This window comes from Salvia splendens, chromosome 14, assembly GCF_004379255.2.
Source record: "Salvia splendens isolate huo1 chromosome 14, SspV2, whole genome shotgun sequence".
Classification (NCBI taxonomy): domain Eukaryota; kingdom Viridiplantae; phylum Streptophyta; class Magnoliopsida; order Lamiales; family Lamiaceae; genus Salvia; species Salvia splendens.
This window is the reverse complement of record NC_056045.1, coordinates 29377364-29398245: the sequence shown is the minus strand read 5'-3', so window position 1 is coordinate 29398245 and position 20882 is coordinate 29377364. Positions and strand designations below refer to the sequence as shown.

The 20882-nt window shown below is 33.7% G+C and overlaps 3 protein-coding genes across 3 annotated transcripts; all 3 read right to left on the bottom strand.

Annotated features, from left to right (window-relative positions):
- Positions 1 to 2183: 2183 nt before the first annotated feature.
- Positions 2184 to 6102, bottom strand: LOC121763738 (glucan endo-1,3-beta-glucosidase-like). Its single transcript, XM_042159803.1, has 4 exons — positions 5409 to 6102; positions 4688 to 5123; positions 2506 to 2779; positions 2184 to 2422 (listed from the first exon to the last, which is right to left on the bottom strand). The coding sequence occupies exons 1-4, from the start codon at positions 6011 to 6013 to the stop codon at positions 2394 to 2396; spliced, it is 1344 nt and encodes a 447-aa protein (XP_042015737.1). The 5' UTR covers positions 6014 to 6102; the 3' UTR covers positions 2184 to 2393.
- A 2844-nt stretch (positions 6103 to 8946) lies between these two features.
- Positions 8947 to 11579, bottom strand: LOC121765773. Its single transcript, XM_042162001.1, has 3 exons — positions 10888 to 11579; positions 9753 to 9969; positions 8947 to 9663 (listed from the first exon to the last, which is right to left on the bottom strand). The coding sequence occupies exons 1-3, from the start codon at positions 11116 to 11118 to the stop codon at positions 9182 to 9184; spliced, it is 930 nt and encodes a 309-aa protein (XP_042017935.1). The 5' UTR covers positions 11119 to 11579; the 3' UTR covers positions 8947 to 9181.
- Positions 11580 to 17166: 5587 nt separating this feature from the next.
- Positions 17167 to 19779, bottom strand: LOC121763396 (DNA replication complex GINS protein PSF2-like). Its single transcript, XM_042159406.1, has 8 exons — positions 19611 to 19779; positions 19450 to 19524; positions 19221 to 19335; positions 18539 to 18635; positions 18428 to 18458; positions 18252 to 18347; positions 17502 to 17651; positions 17167 to 17326 (listed from the first exon to the last, which is right to left on the bottom strand). Exons 1-8 carry the CDS (start codon positions 19656 to 19658, stop codon positions 17306 to 17308), a joined length of 633 nt encoding a protein of 210 aa, XP_042015340.1. The 5' UTR covers positions 19659 to 19779; the 3' UTR covers positions 17167 to 17305.
- Positions 19780 to 20882: the final 1103 nt, after the last annotated feature.

Genomic DNA, 20882 nt, shown 5'->3' with positions numbered 1-20882 from the left:
TAGAATCTTGCAATTATCAATGCACAATGATAAAGACTAGGGTAATTTCTAAGTTGGATCTGATTTAAGTATCTCTAGGTAACAATTGCAACTTATCCAAGCTCACAATTTTTTGATTAAGTTCTCCTATTTATTTCTATCATGTATTACCATATTTAAAAAAATTTAATCTAAAATATTTTATTTTCTTAGTATCATCGTGTATCGTTACAGATGAGTAATAAATTGCTAAGGCCTAAGAGTTATCTATTTTGATTCCAAATTCATAATGGGGTATTTTTTTAGTTATCAAGGACTTTTGAACATATTAAAGAAAATGCAACTTTCTAACCTAGTGGGTTAACTGAAAACCGAAGGTTTAATCATTTAAGGTTACGATTGAAAATAGCTAAAATCTAAATTAGTATTGGGCCCATTTATTTCCCTCATTTAACCCCACAACCCAATTATTTATTTATACAAAAATTGTATGCTGGAAAAGTTCTTATATGTCAACAAGTGGGTACCTTAATACATATATTAATTGAATAATATGGCTTAGTGGATATGTTAATATGTCACTAGTGGATAGGTAATCATTAACTGTCACTAATTTTGATTCGATTATAAGATGGATTAGGCAACTTTTGGTGGATCAGATAATAGATTTTGACTGAATTAAATTTAAACCCATACTATAATGGACTATATGTCACCTCTAATTGCTCAGCTAATATGGATTACTCACAATCTTATGAAATAAAGATTCAACGGTTTATTAGTTGGACCTACTATTTTATCTAACTTATATATGCAACTAAAAGTGAGCATGCAGTCGCATTCACTTAGATTAACCGATAATATAATTATATTGATCAGTTAAAATCCTAATAGCATTAGCAATGGATGGAGATTGCGCACAGCCCGCAGTGCGTGAACCACGGCATGCGAGGCGCATGGCGGGTTAGCACATCATCGTGTGGCATTTCCTGCGATGCACGAGGGGCTTAGTATTATTTCGATTTACTATTCAATTAATTATATAAATACATGTAAAGACTTCATATACAAAACACCTATGTAAGAAGATTTTAAGTCGAGTGTATAAAATAAACGTCTAAAGTTTTTGTTGCGTTATTTGGCAGCGTGGAGCTGTGGGGACCTTGAGGTCACGGGTTCAAATCCCGCCACCCACTGAGAGGCTTTCGGTCTTAATCTGCAAACTCGGTCGAGCAGGTTGGTCAAATTCTGCTAAAGGTGGACTCGATACACATGTCAAACCAAACAATTTTTGTTTTAATTACTTAATTACTTAAGTAATTAATCAGTCTCTCTTTTCTTCTCCTTTGCAGCTTTTTGTTCTTTGAACATGATTGCTGGCCCGATTCAAATTAAGTAACACGATTTATATCAAAATCTAACTTGTAATCAATTCACACTATTATTATAAGTCATTTTAATGCTTCGAAAATAGCGTAAATACCAAACATTGAGGGCTTGATGCCTTTATCATAAATCAAATGTTGCCTAATGATTATTTCAACCAAAAAAACGCTCAACTCGTGGTTGTCAATTATCTTTTTTTTTTATGAAAAATACTACATGAAAGTTTTTTGAAATAATTTGATATAAATGACTTTAAAATGTATTTCGACGAAAAATAAAATACAAAAATCATATCTCACACTTAGTGGTACAATAGATTTCAATCCATTACCTTTTTTTTTTAATAATCAATACGGAGTAATATTTATTAAAGATGCTAGAAAAATGTTACTTTCACTTTTATTTGGTTTAAAAGATAATTTTAAATATCGGGTGATTATATTGACGGGTGATTTTAAATATATATCTACATTTGAGAGGGATGTCTTTTTTAAAACTATACCTTCAGTTGGATACCAAATGACAAAATAAAGGAATGATTTTTTTTATGCGTAAATAAATTTAGATTTAAAAAACGACTTGAATATGAGACATTTAATCTTTGATACTAGATCTCTACCGCTTAGCCAACTCACACAATAAATGAAAAAAATTAATATTTCGTACATTGCTAATTTAGATTTAATCTCTACCGACTTAGCCAACTCACACAAAATAAATGAAAAAATTATTACTTCTTGCACTGCTACTAGCCATCAAATTTGCAGGTTTACTTAAGCTGGACTTTGCACTTTCTATTGCTTTAATATACTTTCACGGAATCATAAATTAATAGTAGTACTAGATAATAATGTGACTAATTCCATACCATCATTTCTACATAATTTCCTCCCATCATACATTTTTTTTTCCAAGGGGGTGAGGGGTAGAGGAAGAAGCATAAGTTACAAGATTAGTAGAGGCCCTAAAATCAACAAATAAATGTTATTTTCCCCTCAATATGTAAGAGAAAATTCCTCCCCTTTGAATCAGGAAAGGTATTTGCAAGGACCATTACCTACAACAAACAAACAAATTATTTTTAGAAAATGAAAACAGCAGTAAAAATTGGATTAAGGTAAGAGAAGAGGGGAAGCATACTGGGATCAGTAGTGGTGATGACAGCAGAGCCGGAGAAATCGCAGTTGAAGTCGTGACGGCCTTCCTTCTGATAGTAGGAGTTCATGACGAAAGAGGCATGAGCCCTAACGTTGTTTGGGTCGAAGCAACCACCGCCTGCCTGAATAGGGCTGCAGTCGATTCCCTGGCTGCACACGTAGTCTATGTTCGCTTGCAAGGCAGCATCGCTCGCCTCTGGCTTTGGCACGCACCACTTCTTCCCGCCTTGGGTCCCGGGTGGTGTTTTTGGAGCAGGCTGATTGTTTTCATAAAACCGTAGCTTCGTCAGTTTTGGCAACAACGCATAACATTGGCGGTTTACAAAGTAAAAGGAAGTAGTGAATCCACAAAAAAGATCACATTAAAACATTAAAAACATGAACATAAAGTTCAAATCAACACAATAAGAACGCGGATGCAATAAAGGTAGACACTAACACATTAATTTCATGCGGATTCGTATCGTGACTTTAGATGGCGTTTGACAAAATAAGCTTTAGAATAACTTCTACTTCTAAACAATGGAATATAAAATACTCTTTCAACAACTTACAATCTCTCAGAAACACAAGTCCTTCAACTAGGGGTGGGTCGATACGAGATATCGTATCGAAAACATTGTATCGTATATCGTATCGAAAGTTTTGATATATCGAATCTCGATATATCGAACTTTCGATATGGATAATATCAATATCGTTATCGTATCGATATTTCGATATATCGTACCGAAATTCGATATATCGATATATCGAATATACGATAGATTCGAATATTCGATATAAAACGATATATCGAAAATATTGATATATATCGTATATTCGATATAAAACGATATATCGCGATATAAAGAAATTTATATCGTTATCGTATCGAAAACTTACGATACAGTATCGTTTCGTATCGAAAATTACGATATATCAAAAATCCGATAATTTTTTGATATTTTTCAATACGATACGAGCGATATATCATTTTTTCGATATTTTCCCCTAGCCCTACCTTCAACTACAACTCATTTTTCATATTTCATAAACAACAATCTTCATACCAAAATAACTCTACCATAGTTTGTCATTCTAATTTTACCCTTCTTCCATTTCACTCTCTAATTTTTATTTTTTTTCCCCACAACTTACATTTTTTTTATCTAGCTTATAAGTTCAATTATCCAAGCACATTCATAACTTATAAGTACATATATTATATTATTAACCAAATTTCTAAATTATATGTTGGGACTCCAAGGAGAAATTGATGATTAAAAAATTATGAAGAGGGAACAAGAAATAAATCTAGAATAAACAGCAAGACAGATGGCGTATGGGAATTCGAGATTCGAAAAGGTGAAAGAGAGAACAATTAAAGCATAATAATAATGGGCAAAAAAATAAGAACAGGATTCAAATTTCAAAGTTAAAGGAAACAGACATTCGACAGCTCACAGCTACCCATCTTCATTAATATATTTTAATTTCATACAGTATTAAAAAAATTATTTTATCATTATCTCCAATTTATAGGACCCTTAATTCGCCATATATGAAAAGCGAAAGTATAGTTCTTAAAAAATCAATTTTACTATAAATGAGTTACATAAGGCCTTTTAGTTCTTTAAGTATAATTAGTTAAATAAAACCAAATTGTCACAATCAAACGTCGATAAATAACTACTCAATGAATCATCTAATCACATTTAAATCTCATCAAAATATCCTTTTATATAGTTGCAATTCATAATTTACCTTTTCCCTTTTCGTAATACTCAGAGATTAAATTGACACGACTCAAAATGACTCGAATATTAAGTTAACCAGAGATAATTTGAGATTAAACTTGTCACATAGTAGTAGAAAGATCGAGACCCATAAGCTAAGATTCCGAACTAAGTTGAGGCGGGAAACACATTATTTATAAAACTAAATCTTACCTAATCCATCAAACTAAGCTTTTTTCACTACTAGTTCGAGCGAAAAACACATTATTTATAAAATTAAGTGTTATCTAATTCATCAAATCGAACGTCTTTTTCACTACTATACAGAGCTAAGCAAGCTAATTAACAAGTAAAACATATCATTACCATTATTTAAAAGCACAATCCAAAAACTAACATTCAAAATTTCTTAAAACAGCAAAAGAAAAAAGAAGCATAAAACATTACCTTAACAGGTGCAGAAGCGTCAGCCCGGAGAACCCCAGCATCATAAACCTGCTCGAAATCACCTCGAAAAAGCCCGAAATTCTTCTCCGAGGCCGGCCCGGTCTTCAGGTTCTCGTTAAACAACGCAAACAAGTAAACATCGAACTTCTTCCTCGGCATCAGCGGCGTTCCCCTCCCGGCATTGTACTTTTTCACAAGCTCCCCATTATATGCCTTGGCGTTCTCCACCGAGCACCTCGGCTTCTCGAACGGCTCCCCATCCGAGGACCACCCCGTCTCGCCCACCGCGATCTCCACGTCCTTGTACCCGAGCTTCATCATCGACACGTACACCGCGTCCATGAGCATGTCGAACATGTTCCCGTACGTGCGCTTCGTGTACTTGTCGAAAACGCCCTTGTTCGGCCGGAAAAGCGCGAAATCGGCGTTTTTGGGGCTGCAATGAAGCCGGAATTCATAACTTTAATGACTTCAATTATGAAAATCAATGTCTAATTAGTTACTACTATATCTAATTCTTAAAATTACACCGCTAGAGAGATTACTTCATAGTACATCGCAGCAAAATACAAAAAAAAATCATTACTTTGATATTTGGCAGTAAAATACCAAAGTCATTATAATTTGTATCTTATAGAACATTGAAAAGTCCGTTTTGTTACACTATGTAACCCAAAAGCTCAAATCAAAATCAATTCCTAATTCAAACTAATAATTATACCTGTATCCGAAGTAGGGGTAGGGGTTAACCATGAAGGGCGTTTTGGTGTCGCGGTGGAATTGTAGTAAGGGGGCGAGCACTTGCTTATCCCATCCGGGGCGGAAGCGGGCGAGGCTTGGCGGCTGGGAAGACTCTAGAATCCCGAGGGAGTGGGCGGTGGTGACCTTAATAGATGTGAGGTTAGCCTGCAAGAGGGCGGAGTGGAGGGACCTCATGGCGGCGACGAGGTTATCCACGAGGGGCTGGGGACCCCAGTGGAGGACCTCGGTGCCGACCAGGATGTAGTTGATGGTGGTCTTGGGGTGGAAGGGGGCGATGTGGGAGGCCACGTAGGAGCGGGCGTAGGAGGGGTTGGTGAGGGCGGGGATCTCGCCGTTGGGGACGGTGACGGCGACGAGGATGCCGGTGCCGGCGAAGGCGCGGAGGATGTCCGGGTTGGTGTCGAAGATTTTGATGCGGTCGATGGTAGTGGAGTGTTGGAGGAAGTGGGCGACTTGGGTCGGGGAGGGGAGGTTGTCGCCGAGGGTGCCGTAGTTGACGCCGATGGCGGAGGCGGAGGAGAGGAGGAGGAGGAAGAAGAAGAAGAAGAGGAGGAGAGGGGCCATTGTTTGTGTGAGAGAAATGGAGGATTTCGGAAGGGGCTTTAAATTTTTAGGTAAGGGAATTGGGATTGTTGGACTTTTTTTTAATGAATTGGATTTGGGATTTTAGGACTTTTATTTGTGTTTGAATTCACTATTTTTCTTTAATTTTAATTTTGTGTACTAAATTTAAAAGTTATCGAGATTTTGTTATTAAAATAATTTGATCTTACTTTTTAGTAGTACATGATATATAATGGAATTTTATCAAAATAATATATATTGTACTAAATCAAATAGTTTCTTTTACTGAATTGTGAATTATATTATTGATAGTAAAATCATAATAAATTACTAATTTGATACTTATCTCATAGTATTTGACTAGTACTCCTTGTTTTAAGAAGTTGTTTAAACTTATTAACAAGAGTGGAAAAAAACTAATGAAATAACTTTTATAATAATTATGAGTAAATGAATTAGTAGGATATGAAGTTCTACTAAAATAAATTAAATCAAAAGAGAATAATTTATGGGATTCTGATGAAAATGGAGAAATAAGAGTCTGCCGAAAATAGTAAATGAGACAATTAATGGAGGCAATGGAATAATTTGTAGAGTATATAAATTTCAAAATTAGTAAACAAAAGTAATAGTTAAAAATTTTAGAAATTTGATGAAAAATATAAATGTGTATGGTTAGAGGATTGTGGAGAATATTGAAACGAGGAATTGGAAATGAAGAGGTGAATTACGTGTAGAAAGTGTGGTGAGAAACGCGTAGTAAAATTGGGATGATGATGGATTTATTATTTAAGATAAGAAACGCGTATATAATATAGTATTTGGTGGAAAAGTTAAAATAATGATGGATTTAGAGATGAGTGTTTGTCTCAACGGTAATGTGTTGTGTAATAATGAGATTTATGAGCTTGCTCATTATACACGTCATGCTATTTTCAAGAATATAATTTTCTATGGGATGCTTTAGTAATGCTTTTGGACTTTCTCACATTGCTTTGTTGTTTATTTCAAGTCTCACACAACTTATTTTTACAAAATTTAATGAAACGTGAACAAATTATAATTGAAAATATAGACAAATATAAATCTTATTTTTATATATAATTAATTTTATAATAAAACAGGATTAGAGCGAGTAAGTATTCTAAGACTTACTTATTATAAAATTATAGTACAATAAAATAAGAGGTGAATATACTGAAATGAAGAAAACGGTGAATATACTGAAATGAAGAAAACAAACTTTTATTAAGATGCAGTGAGTTAAAATTGGACTAACATTTTATCATACTACTTATCTTTATTGGATGAAATAATTTAATACTACTCTAATTGTAAATGTTATGTATTTTAAGTATATAAATAGAAAAGTATATTAAAAAAAAGTGAGTATATTGCATGGATGCTCTATTTAGATCTGCATCGTGGAACTAGCTGAACGTTACACGAATCCCGACAGATGCAGCAGTTGTTGTGTTTTCATTTAAATAATGTGAAATTTAATTTATGCAATCAATTGGATAGTGATGATTGTTTGGGTGAATTTCGTTTTATAACAGTATTATATAATTTAGAGTGATATATTATCTCTATAATATGACTTGTTATAATTTTGATTCATATTCTGACATTTCACTTTCTCCCACGTTAAGTATTACATTTTACTATTTATGTCCGTCTGATCATAAGAGTCACATTTCATTTTACTATAAACGATAAGTAGACCCTACATTCCATCAAATAATTCTATTGATATTTTATTATAAAATTAATATATATAAGTGAGATTCATAGCCCACTAACTTATTCGACCCATTTTTTTTTATATTTCTTAAAACTCACGCTCACACTAAATTGTGACACTGAGACGAAGGTATTACTTTTTTTAGTCTGAGATTATGAATATAATTGAAAAAATATCAGTATTATAATAGAATCCGGCAGAATTAATCACAAATTAATTAAATTTAATATTTTTTCGACGATTTAGCCAATTATTAACAACACGAGGTGACAAAAGAAGACCTCTTTTTTTTTATGTTGGAGCAGAGAAAAAGTTTGAAACGTCAACATTAGATGAAGTAACGTGTCGAGTCTACTAAGGAAATGTCAGGTTGAATTATGACATAGATACAAAATAGAATGTGGTCAACATTGTTGGCCATACATCGGATTATAATAATCTCTGTTAAATTACACACTCCACACACAAACAAAACCACCACAAAAAAACACAAGTTACACTAATTTATTTATTTTTAATTTTTGAGGGGACCGACATTGTATTTGATTAACAAAAAAAATCGAATTTTACTATTAGAGCAATACCAACGTGTTAAAAATGAAAGGAGAATTGAAAAAAAGGCATGTCCGAAATATAGCCATTTTACGGTGCTTAAAAACAGTAGTAGTAATTTGCTATTAAAAAAAATAATAACTATAAAAATAATAGTAGTAGTAGTGATTTACATCTCTTCCTCCCATTTGTGCAAAGATTAAAACAAATTGCCGTGTCTATTAAATTGCTTCATTCGTCCATAAAAATATACTCCATCCGTCCCTGAAGGAATGCACCATTTCCTTTTTCATCCGTGCCCAAAGAGTATGAACTTTAATTTTGGAAACTCTCTTCTCTATTATGAGGTGAGACCCATTTTCCACTAACAATACTTAAAAAACTCTCTATCTATCTCTCTTATTTTATCAATAATGCATTAAAACTTGTACCGAACCCAAAATTCATACTTTTTAGGGACTTATACTCTTTAGGGACGGAGGAGTATAAGAAATTGGAAAAACTAAACACATACTATGAGAGAGAGAACCATTTTTATTGACTTTGTTCATGTTAGACAAGTAAACTATAAAAACATCAAAAATCTACTAAAAACATTCAGACAAAGACACAACAAAAAGTGAGCCGTGGGCCGTGGTAGGATTCTGAGAAAAGAAAATCCAACTATAATAAGCAGAGCATATCTCATTCATAGAATAAAAAAGATTTGAGTTATGCACTGCTAAAATACATCACAAAATCACAAAACAAATATCAAAATTCCCGCAATGACAAAAAAAAAATCTCAGCATTCACTATTTGTGAAAAAATTTAGTGAAAAATGCAATTTATTTGTGTAATTCATTGGCCATTGAAGCTTATTCGCACGTCTCCTAATGGAAAGATGCATACCTCCGCCTCTCCGTCTTCTCCCTCCTATCCCGGTTATACGGCTTGAGAGTTCGTTCGACTTCAATCTCTGAGAGAAGCAACGAATGCAGCCTCATGAGATGCCCCGCACACTTCTTGTGATCATCGACACGATCAGATATGGTCGTGTGGATTTCAGCAGAATCAGATCTCCTCTGATGCGGAGACTGCCACTTCGCTTGCAAGTAAGCAAGCGATCTCCACGGAGGCAGAGGCATCGAGTTCTGCTTCAACGAAAATCGAGCAGCTTCCACCATTACCTGAAGAAACTGCTTGAGCCTTGCGAACGAGCCAACGTAGATAACGGGAAGAGAGTTGAGTATCCTGTCGTACGAGTCCACAGCCCTGGCAATCTCGAACTGGCTCCTGAAGTTTATGTCGATGATCACGTGCTCTGTGGCTCCTGTGTCGTTGTAACGGATGACGTCAATGTACTCGTGATCGCCTGTATGCAACGGGAGGTTGTGTCGTATCAGAACGAGTATTTCTAGCACAAGTCATGAACAGAGAGGGATGGGGAAGGTGTGATTTTACCTCCGGGGACCTTATCGCTCCCCTGCCACCGAGACGTGCAGAGGCCTGCATCGTAACCTGACAGCCTCAGCAGTTTTACAAGGGAAAACCGGATGCAGCTGGCTTTGCACGGACCTGAGTTCGAAGCGTGGAGGTCTCGTTCGTTGATTGAAACCGCGAGGGAATTCACCACGGAGAGCAAGTCGTTTTCGTACTGATCCATTGCCATCTTGAAATACTGCAGAACCAAACACAACTAGTTCATATAGACACACATATAACCATTGAAAAAGGAAGTAGACTCGAAACAGATACATTTGGCCTCATACATTAACCACTGCTCAAAAATCAGCTCAAAAATTATAAAATTGGAATTGAATTCACAGAAGCGACAGTTCAATTTCAAGTACACTATTCATCAAGACAGATATTAACAAACACTTTCCCAGCAATTGTTTCCTTGAAAAGCATTTCCTTAACCAACACAAAAACACCTCTACACAAACAGAAAAGTGATGGTTCAGTGTGTCTGGTCTAATGGTAGAGTGATTATTGCCAGAGGCAAAAGGTCTTGAATTCAAGTCAAACAATTAATCAAGAAACAGCAAATAAACATGATGTATTGTGCCAAATGCCTTTACACCCAATTTCCCTTTCTAGCATCAATGCTTATAAAACTTGAACACAAATTAAGAATGCACAAGCACTAGTTTTACCTTAACAAATCCAGCTAATTCCAGCTACAAATCATTTATTTCCCTATCAATAATTCAATTACCATCATCCAAACTATGAACAACTCTATCACCTCAAAAATTAAAGAATTAGTAGAATTGAATTCACCAAAGCAAAAGTTTGGTTTCAAGTACAATATTCATCAACACAGTCTGTCAGTTGAAATTCATCACAACACTTTGTCATTGAATTTTTTCCCTCGAAATCATTTCCTAACCAACACACAAACACAAACACAATTCTCAAGCCCCTACCAAGTTAAAAAATTATACAGTATTTTGTATAAATCGTTATGCAAAAGTCTCTATCATCAGGTGAGATGCAGAAAAATTATTCTTAAATTCCGAACTCAAAAAAAAAAAGAGAATATACAGTTCTACCAAAACAATTTTCTGCGTTATATATAGAGAAAGGGACTAACGGAGATTTTGTCAGCGAGCTGCAGGAGATCAGAGAGACTGGAGTCGCTGTCGCTGCTGTATCGGGAATCGGCCCCGCAACTGTTCCCATTCTCGAGAAAATCATTAACCATCAGTGCCAAATCATGCTCGCTCTCATGACTGACTCCGCCCCCTCCACTAGCCTGTTTTGGCCACAACTCATCGGACGACGACCTATAAATCCCGCAGTTCATTCCACCACCAACCACCATTGCGAAATACACTTCTAACCAATTCAAAAATTTCTTTTGCAAATAAAATGGAAAAGGAAAAAAAATCCGAAGGTTATATTAATCCGGAGAGGAAACAATTCATAATCTGCCGGATAAGATTAGGGAAAAAGAATTCGTGGACGGACGAAAAGGACAAATTCGAATCCTGATTGAACGGCAAAAAAATAATTATGAGTCAATCGAATTCGAAATTTCTGAATTTTGTAAATCTGTAAAACAATTGCACCATTTGTGTTCCTGGGAAAACTCAATCAACAGATTAATAAGCTCGGATTTGACGTCGAAACAGCCTTTCCCAATCCAGATAATGAATAGAAAAGAAACATTATACGGATATATATAATGAATTGTAATGAATAAATAAATGCAAGGAAATAGGAAAAGGGAGATGAGAGATTTAGGTAGAAAGAGAAGGAAGAAGAAGAAGAAGAACGCAACTACCAGAGTTCATCATAACAGATATACATATAATATCTGTATGAGAGTGAAATGACGGAAATGGACATCTCGATTTGTTTCGTAATGGCCAAGTTTAAGTGTTCATGATTATTTTGTGACCATAAAATTAGCCTCAATTAAGATGTGCCTAATATTTTTGAACTCATTTTACTTATATATAGGGATGATACAGACATTCTTGATTTAAATTTAAATGGCTTAATCGAACCAAATATTCGGTTTCAATTTTTTTTATTTATTTACGAATCAGATCGAGTTTTAGTTTCTTAAAAATTGGATTTTCGGATTTGGTTCAGGTTAGTATTTTTTTAAAATGGAAAAAATTGAAAACCATAAATTATTTAAATATTTCTAATCTAATGTATGTACATAATTTTTTTTTCTGATTTTTTTATTTCTGGGTTTGTATTTATTTATAATATTTTGGATTCGTATTTTGTAAGTATATTTTTAATCAATTTGGATATATTCTCTCAAGATCAAATATTCGGATTAAGTATAAATCATATTCGAAATCTGAATGTTTAACATCCTTACTAGCATACAATTATTTATTTTTATTAAATCTCTAGATTAATCGATTATCATAATAAATATGAATATAGTAGTAGAAAGTTTACTGTATAATTTACTTTTCAATGTATATTTTTAATATTTGTGCAAATACAAACAATGTGATTAGGGTAAAATGGGAACTAGACCATGCACAAATGGAATCACTCATTGGCTGACTGTTCTTTTAGGTATTTTCTGTTATTAAAAGTAACAATTGTTTGACCATATATATAACTATAAGTATATAATATGATTGGCTAAAATAAAGAATCCAAAAGGTAATGGAGGTAATGCTATTATTGGTGGCCATAAATTAACTGTAGATTGTTCAATATTTCAAAAGTTTAAACTTCAAACACGTTCCCCTCCTTTATTTCAAAACTTTCATTAGGCTGAAATGAGGATATAGAAATAAATGCATTCACGAGTGTTTGCTGAAAAAAAGAGGGAATAGTAATAATAACAACCCCAGCATTTTTTGCATTTATTTATTTTTTTGTTTTAAGGGAAATGTTCATATTTTTTGCATTTTATTTTCATATTTTGGGGTGTTAGTATAAATAGCTTGACTAGCACATTTGCAAGGCGAAAAGGGAAAATTTAATTCAATTAAGATTTTTTGGAATAATATTTGCATTTTGAGAAGACATAAAACATAATTATTGAAATGGAGTATTATTGCACATGCATGTGGAAGACTTACATAAGACAGAATATAGCATGTCCAGCTCAAGCATCTAAAGATTACCTAATTATTAGTTTAAACCAAACTTTGAAGTAATCATCAACATATGATGAATATACACGTAACTTTACTAACAAATTAAAATCAAAATCACAAAATTTGCGTTGTTTTCAAACCCCAAAGTAAGCTCCATTTCTTTAGGTTCAAAATGACGTCGTATAGCATGAGTTTATGCAGACAATTTCCGGTCTCCATATCATCATAAAAATTTGAGGATTTTAATTTCGTGGTAGTAAAGTCATGATAAATCGAAAGTTGATGTATAGTCCAGTCATGTGCAATTCATGAATTCAAGAAATATTGATGTATTTAAAGGCCAATAACCTCGCACATACATTTTGGAAATATAGAAGGTTTTTGCAAGTATTATACATTTATAAACACTAATTTTATGGAGGGAAGAAAAAAAAACAAAGTAAATAACAATGGATTTTTCAACGAAGTAGAGATATGCCATTCACGATATGTCTTATTTTGTTATTTTGATATCTCCACAATTTATTTATCCCAAATTCCCAATTCACTTTTGCTATATATAGTGTCTCATATTTCATTAATTCACTCTACTCAGATTTCATTATACTGTAGTTTACACTCCACAATATTGAGATCGACAATCTACTATTTTTCTGCACATTCATTTACATTTCTTAGAACCCGAGCATCAGAAAGTATGACGTTTATTGCCAAACGGAGAGAGTAATGTTCATTACCTTTTAAAATAGAATAATATCATAACATTTTCAAGTGCTCACAGAAGTCTTTAACTAAAGTTGTGGGCCATATATTTCTTTAGAGTTCAAATCTATACTAATATAAAGTGACAGTTTAATGAAAAGACGTATTTACCCTTTTTGGCGGGAAAACATTATAGTATGTGAGAGGGCATTTTGGTAAATCCAGTTGGCTAAATTTGGAATTTATTTTCTAATTTTTTTTGTATTCTGCATCCTATATTACCTTTCTTTTTTTCAGAGATTTACCGATTTGAAATTGGAGAGAAAGCCGAGAGACGGCTGGCGCTGGCGGAGCTCCAGTGATCTGGTTAGACGGCGCTTTCGCCGAGGAAGGGGAAGAAGCTGCTGTTCTTCTCCATTTGGGGAAGGAACAAATGGTGAAATTGAGATAGGAGGCGAAGCCGGCAGCACACTGGCAACGCAATGGGGAGACGATTTCGCCGAAAGGAGCGGAGTGAGAAGGAACCACCGCTACTGTGTTCTCCAAATTGGGAATTTACGTTGAGAAGGTTTTGTTTAAGAAGAAGACATATAATTGAGAGAAAGGAAAAGGAGCTGACGGAGCTTAGTATAAATTGGGGCTGCCCAATTCTAACTTAATTTGGGCCATTTCTTTAATTGGGCTCTAAGTGTAAATGGTAGAGATAAGGTGGGTAATTTTAATAGTTGATGGGCCACTACTAATTTTAGTTGGGCCAGTAATCAAATTAATAATTGGGCCAAGAATTATTTATGTGTGATTGGAAAAAAATATATTGACTTGGAGCTCAATTAAATAATTTTTTTCTTGAATAATTTATCAAGTTCCCGGTGATTGGAAGTATTAAAGTTGGAGACGCGAAGGGCCGACCGGCGTCGCCCTGCGACGCCACAGGCGGCCTTAAGAAATCTTAAGAAAAATTCAAAGAAAAGGATTTAAGAAGAGATTTTAAGAATCCATATATCATTAATTAAATTTTAAGAGAAAATAGAATTTCTCCAAAATTAGTAAAGGGGATATTACAGTTCTGCAAGAGCAGTGAAGCCCGATTTAGGATTTAGGAAAAATTCTGTAAGCCGAGACTAAGAGATAGATGTTATCCTATAGGGTGCATGCATTCTTTTCTTAGAAAAATAGTACAAGTATTAATTAGCGTGTCACGCTATTTTCTAAAGGAAATTATTCAAGGGGCAAGTGAGGCCAAACGAGGATTTGTTAATTGGAGATAAGCATACCAGGTGGGCTTTCTTTTAATATCCAGCACATTAGTGTGGATATAAATTAAATATTTGTGAACTTATGGAATGTCATATTTTCTCAAATGGAGCTATGGTTTTTGTTAAATTGTTGTCATGCCATAAAATGTTTGTTTTCGAGGACTATCTGTTGGACTTTTTGTGTTGGTATTTTAGTTTATGAAGTGTATTATTTGGGCTTTATTTGTGATGAATTTTATGGTTAAAAATTTATAAAAATTTAGAGTTCCAAATTGGGTGTTATGGCTATATTATCATTATATTTATGTTTTAAATATTAGGTTTTAATTCGGAATATTAATTTATAAGACTTTGTATAAATCTTTTAATTTAAATTCTCTTTTGTAATTAAATTTGTATATTATTATTTTGCCTTTTATTAGACTTTTAATTTAAAAATGTAGGTATAATTATTGGAAATTGTTATATATAGTAAAATAAATCTTTAACTTGATGAATTCGATAATAAAGTTGTAGGTTTTCTATCTAAATATAAATAAAAATTGGAGGATGTTGTAGTCGAGTAGTTTTATAGAAAAGTGGTCCTTCTAAATTTTATTGAAAGATGCATATATAATTGAAACTTAATTGTAAATAAATTATCTAATGTAAATTCATAGTAATTAATAACTAGAAGTAAAATTATTTCGTTATTAATACATACTCAATTGTTTGCAAATTGTGTTTATATTTTCATATATTAACTTATGAAAATTCTTTAAAGACACCAAATCTCTTGAATTACTAAAATTCTATAAAAAAATACTATTGTCCATATTCCTGAAAATTTGTCACTTATTCTCATTTTGTCCGTCCCTAAAAATTTGTCACCTCTTACTTTTACTATCTTTTGTAGTGGATCTCACACTCAACGAACTCATTAACACTCATATTTTATTGACTATAAAACTATTTCATCCATTTCATAGTAGTTAAGTCATTTTATCATTTTGGTACATTACATAGTAGTGAAGTCATTTACCTTTTTAATAGATTGTCAGTGGGATGCCCCAAAAACATGTTAATCGCTTAGAGTGGACGGAGGGAATACTATGTTATCATGATCAAATTTATACAATATTTTTTTACTTTTGTGTTTTCCAAATATATAATGTAAGGATATAAATACATCTAATAAAGTGTTATATACCATATGCTTCATTTATTCAACTATAACACATATTTTTCTAATGTCTTATTACATTTTCTGAAATGGAAGCATATTTCCAATTTATCCTCTGTCCAGGCCCGTCCTTTGGCCCGTGCGGCCTGTGCGACAGCACAGGGCCCCCAATTTTCAGGGGCCTCTGAAATATTTCAGCTCATATACATGTATTCCTATTTTTTCAGCCCAACAAAGCTATTTCTCTTGTATAGCAACGCCCAAGCCTTTTTCTAGCACCGTGACTCCAATTCTGATCGAGGTTCGAAATGGTATATTTCTTTAATTATCATATAGTTTTAAAATGCATTGTCTTTTTTTCTATAGTGGTAGGCCTCATTTTAGATTTTTGCACAGGGCCTCTGATTTTGTCGGGACGGCCCTGCCTCTGTCTTATTATATTCATATTCTCCACTCTAACTTTTTATTTAAATATATTTAGCCGTTAATATATCTTTATTATTTGAAAATCATTTGTCCCGTGCATAGCACGGGTGATAACACTAGTATTCTTAAACTTCTACTAGTATTTTCTAAAAACCGTCAGGTACATAAAAAAATGTTCAGAAGTCTATATTTTCTTTACTAAACTCTCTTAATCTGAGGTGTGTCTACATTAATATATTTAAGATTTTAATCTAAGAAGCATCTGTTGCAGTAGATTGATTTTTCTCAGCTCAATCTGATACGGATTGGAGGAGTGGAAATAGGGAAGTAGCAGGGTCAGCTGATGGAGGATCAGAATGATAGAGAATGAGATTAACGGGTTAGAGAAAGCAGCGGCAGAATGATAGAGAAGGAGATTAACGCCTTACTCTTAAGTATTAATTAGTTAGGATTTGATTAGATTTATTTACCTAATTAGTTAGGATCTGGTTTAATATTTTAGGGTTATAGATTATTATAAATAGAACTTAAGAATGAGAGCAGCGTATCTTTTGGAGAGATCAGAAATAGGACGGCGGTAGCCGTAGGCCTCTGCGGAGGATTATCGTGGCCTCCTTCGTGAGGATTGTTATTCTATTCGCTTCTTTCTTCCTGTCCTTTTTATCAATAAATTGAGATCTTATTTCCTTAATCAGTGTTCTATTGATTGAGTTGGAATTCAGCCTTTACTCCTAACACAATCACTCTTATAGAAACGGAGAAACATATTGTGGATGAATATACTATAAAGGAATTGAAGTACTATAAGAGCCAATTAGAGGAACTCACTACATTCAGTTTGATACTGTTCCAAATACATTTGTACAGTACCTCCACGGATTGGAATCATCTATCCTTCAGTTGCCGCTGAAAATCAAGAGCAGAAGATAGTCAGCAAGCACAATCACTCGTAGCAATGTCTGGATTAACGAGCATCAATAACTTTTACGTTTAAAAGTGTAAGTTGAATCATTTGATAGGAGATGCTGACTTGAGCATCAGTGGGAGATTTGACAATATAAAGCATGAACATGTAACTTACTCTTGGCCCACGATTGGCTGTTTGTTGTCTATTAGGAGCGTTGTCTGTTTCTTGAATCATATCAGAACTACTAAGCTTGTAAAATGTCTCCAGAGCTCTTGTAACAAATGGGCGCACTATATTTGCTTCCATTGCAGACAAGTTCTTGAGCTGCAAGTTTTGAGGAAATGATGAGAAGAGAGAAAAAACAAATAATTTCATGCTACTGGCTGCACTAACCTAGCTACCATCTGCACAAACATATTGAACAATGTCATATTCATTTCCCATTAATAACAACTATCACATGTGACAAAATGAGAATAAATAATATTGCATGAGTTATGCAAAAGATGCAACCAGATACCCACGATCGGTTCACAAATGCATACTTTACACGAGTTGCAAGATATTGTGCCAATGAATATTACAACTGAGAAACTTCCTTATCAAGATTCAAGAAACAGAGTTAGCAGCCATACTGAGACCCGATCATGTCAACAGCACACATAGGCCAGTGAATTTAAAAACTGATAAAGTCATAAAACTAGTGAAAGATTATTATGAACAGTAATCCACAAAATAAACAAATTTGGGAATGATAGCAATAGTTTTCTTCACTGTGATATGATGTTGAAAAAGGACTTGCACTCATATATAGTAATACCTATTAACATAACTGAAGGCATCAAAAGCTACAAACGAATATGTATGCACATAGCTATACACTAACATGAAACAGTGGAATTACAAACACGAGAAATAACATACCTTCAGCGCAAAAGTACCTCCCCCTGAGATAGACTCCAAACCTTTCCCGATCTTATGAAACCTCACGTCCTTGATGTCCTCAATGAGGGACCTTACCTTTATGGAAATCAGAATCAAGATTCTAGAAAACATGATAGGCCAAAGAAAGAATATGAACATGACAGCAGTTCACTAACCATGTAGGTATCAGGAATATCGCCCTGTGCACTACATAAAAATATATACATGTTCAAAACAGCAGCCAAAATATAACATGGCATATTAAATCATTGCATATAAATACTTACTGATCAAAAAGAAGCCTTGATATTTCTACATAGTGAAATGGCAAAGGCTGAAACTTATCAGAATCTCGCTCTGCTTCCAGTACTTGTGTTAACTTATCTATGGCAAAAGAAGATATTGATAGCATAAGGATCTTTCATTTTGAGTGTATGCAAGAGAAGTAAAACAAGATTTTGACAGAGTACATTGAAGAGAAAGGGATCATGGAGGAAACTAGAGATCAATTTGGCTTTTCACTGATCAATCCAATCTTTTGTTTCTCTTTAATTTCTATTCTCTATTAACCCGTGCACAGCCTATACTTGCACTGTACTCTATCAAGTTGGTCCAACCTGCCGGCCTTAAATCGAGCAATTCCCACAGGAAATAACAGAAAACTGACTCCTGGTGATAGAGGAGGGCATCAATTTTCTATAAAAAATGCATGTGATCTGTGAATTTTGACGAAAACTATTTCCGATTTTATGAAAAGAGCTGGTTCAACAAATCAGACGATTATAGAATAAGCTTAAGTGCATATATGAATTGCTTATGGCCTTATCAAAAGAATTAATAGATCTAAAGAACTCAGTAACATTAACCTATATAGATATCACTCTAATTAATTCATACCAGTATTTTTGCTTAGTCACTCTAATTAAGCTCGCTAAACTTCCATTAGTTCTAATTAAGCTTCAAACTCACCAACCGACATCCACTCTGGAGCTCGAATTGTGCACTTCCCTCTCTTCTTCAAGGCAACAGCCAACCAAAGTGGCGCTTGAGTAGGTATTTGCGGTCTAAAAGGACCGAAATCCCCCTGTTAGTAGAGAAAATCAACCACAAACCATAAATTAAGCCATCAATATAAATACTCGAGCACGAAATCAAATTGAACGCATAAAAAGGGAGCGAGTTATAGAACGGATCCTACAGATATGAAATTGAGAGCATCCATTCTCAAATTCGGCACAATTTCAATCATTTCATCCTCCGCGAGAAACTCCAGCTGCGTAATCGAAACATATTCAAAAAATGGAGGTCAAATCAAGAAAAATTGACTAATCGAAAAAGTTGAGAAAGAATCAAACGGACCTCTGCGGCCGAAAATGCGGAGGCATGGGGATCGGAGGTGCCAGCCATTTTCCGGTAAGGCGGTTGTGTGGAGCTGGGCGGAGGTGAGAGTAGGTTCGAGCTCACAGCCCTAACTCTCTAGCTTGTAATGGCTGGAATTTGGTGAGAATTCCTTTTCTGTCATATTTATTGTCCCTCAAAATATAAAGAATAATTTGAGTAAAGAAAAAACATCATATATAAAGGTTTTACGATTTTTTACACTGTTTAATTTTACGATTTTTTTTACGATGACAGATGTTTTTACACTGTTTAATTTGAGTAAAGAATAACTAAGTTTTTACACTGTTTAATTTTACGATTTTTTTTTTCGACTTTAGGTTTTTGCTCTTTCTTCACATCCCAACAAATTGCGTGTTTCAATCCCAACAAGATAAACTTATCAGAAAAAGAGTGACTACTAGTATTTATTGATGATTCATAATGAAAAATATGACTATCAATTTGGATTGGAGAGCAAAAACTTTATTTTAATAAAGGTCGATATAAATAAACATCAGATAATTTGTTTACTTCCTCACCATTTTTTCAAGAAATTTTTTTGTTAGTTTCCAAATATATGAGGTCATCTATGCTAAATTGCTCATATGTTAATCTAGTCAAGCTATTGACTTTCATGCTTCTCCATACAAAGAAAATAAAAATAAAATTCACAATGGCCCAAGATTAGGACTTGGCAATTAATGGTGTATTTAGTCGTTCTAAAGTCAAATCACTTTTCTTATTAGTCATACTTTTTGGGGGCCTTCTAATATTGTTTTGATAATCATATGTGATGTGACTATATAGTCTACATATGCTATAAATGTGCACTAATCCAAATTATTTTGGCAATAGTTCGATAAAATTAAACAGATTAAATATACACTTAACTTGGCAAATATGATACTATAAAAAAACATTAATTTTTGAAAGTTCCAAAGAAAATAAAGATCAATGCTTTATTATTCTAGGTAAGTCATGACACAACTTGCTTGATTACATTATGATTTTCATTTAAATTATGCTTCTAATCATAACACTACAGTTATAGTATAAAAATAAAATTATCAATAAAGTACGTGCATATGAAAAATTGTCTTGCTGTCGAAAGAATTAAATTGTCAAAGAAATTAAATGGACAGTTGCTTAAGATTAAAAAGTCAAAGTCATCCAGATTCTCTGTCACTATTCATTTAAAAAACATTTCCTATTTTCGTGTCTTTTATTATTTAAAAATTAAACAGAATGTGT

Coding starts and splice junctions, on each gene's coding strand:
- LOC121763396 (XM_042159406.1), bottom strand. CDS start 19,658: ATGGCTGGCACCTCCGATCCCCATGCCTCCGCATTTTCGGCCGCAGAG. Junction 19,525..19,610: donor CCGCATTTTCGGCCGCAGAG/GTCCGTTTGATT, acceptor TCGATTACGCAG/CTGGAGTTTCTCGCGGAGGA. Junction 18,636..19,220: donor TCCAGAGTGGATGTCGGTTG/GTGAGTTTGAAG, acceptor CTTTTGCCATAG/ATAAGTTAACACAAGTACTG.
- LOC121763738 (XM_042159803.1), bottom strand. CDS start 6,013: ATGGCCCCTCTCCTCCTCTTCTTCTTCTTCTTCCTCCTCCTCCTCTCC. Junction 5,124..5,408: donor TACCCCTACTTCGGATACAG/GTATAATTATTA, acceptor GCTTCATTGCAG/CCCCAAAAACGCCGATTTCG. Junction 2,780..4,687: donor ACGCTTCTGCACCTGTTAAG/GTAATGTTTTAT, acceptor GAAAACAATCAG/CCTGCTCCAAAAACACCACC.
- LOC121765773 (XM_042162001.1), bottom strand. CDS start 11,118: ATGGTGGTTGGTGGTGGAATGAACTGCGGGATTTATAGGTCGTCGTCC. Junction 9,970..10,887: donor AGCTCGCTGACAAAATCTCC/GTTAGTCCCTTT, acceptor TTGGTTCTGCAG/TATTTCAAGATGGCAATGGA. Junction 9,664..9,752: donor GAGCGATAAGGTCCCCGGAG/GTAAAATCACAC, acceptor CGTTGCATACAG/GCGATCACGAGTACATTGAC.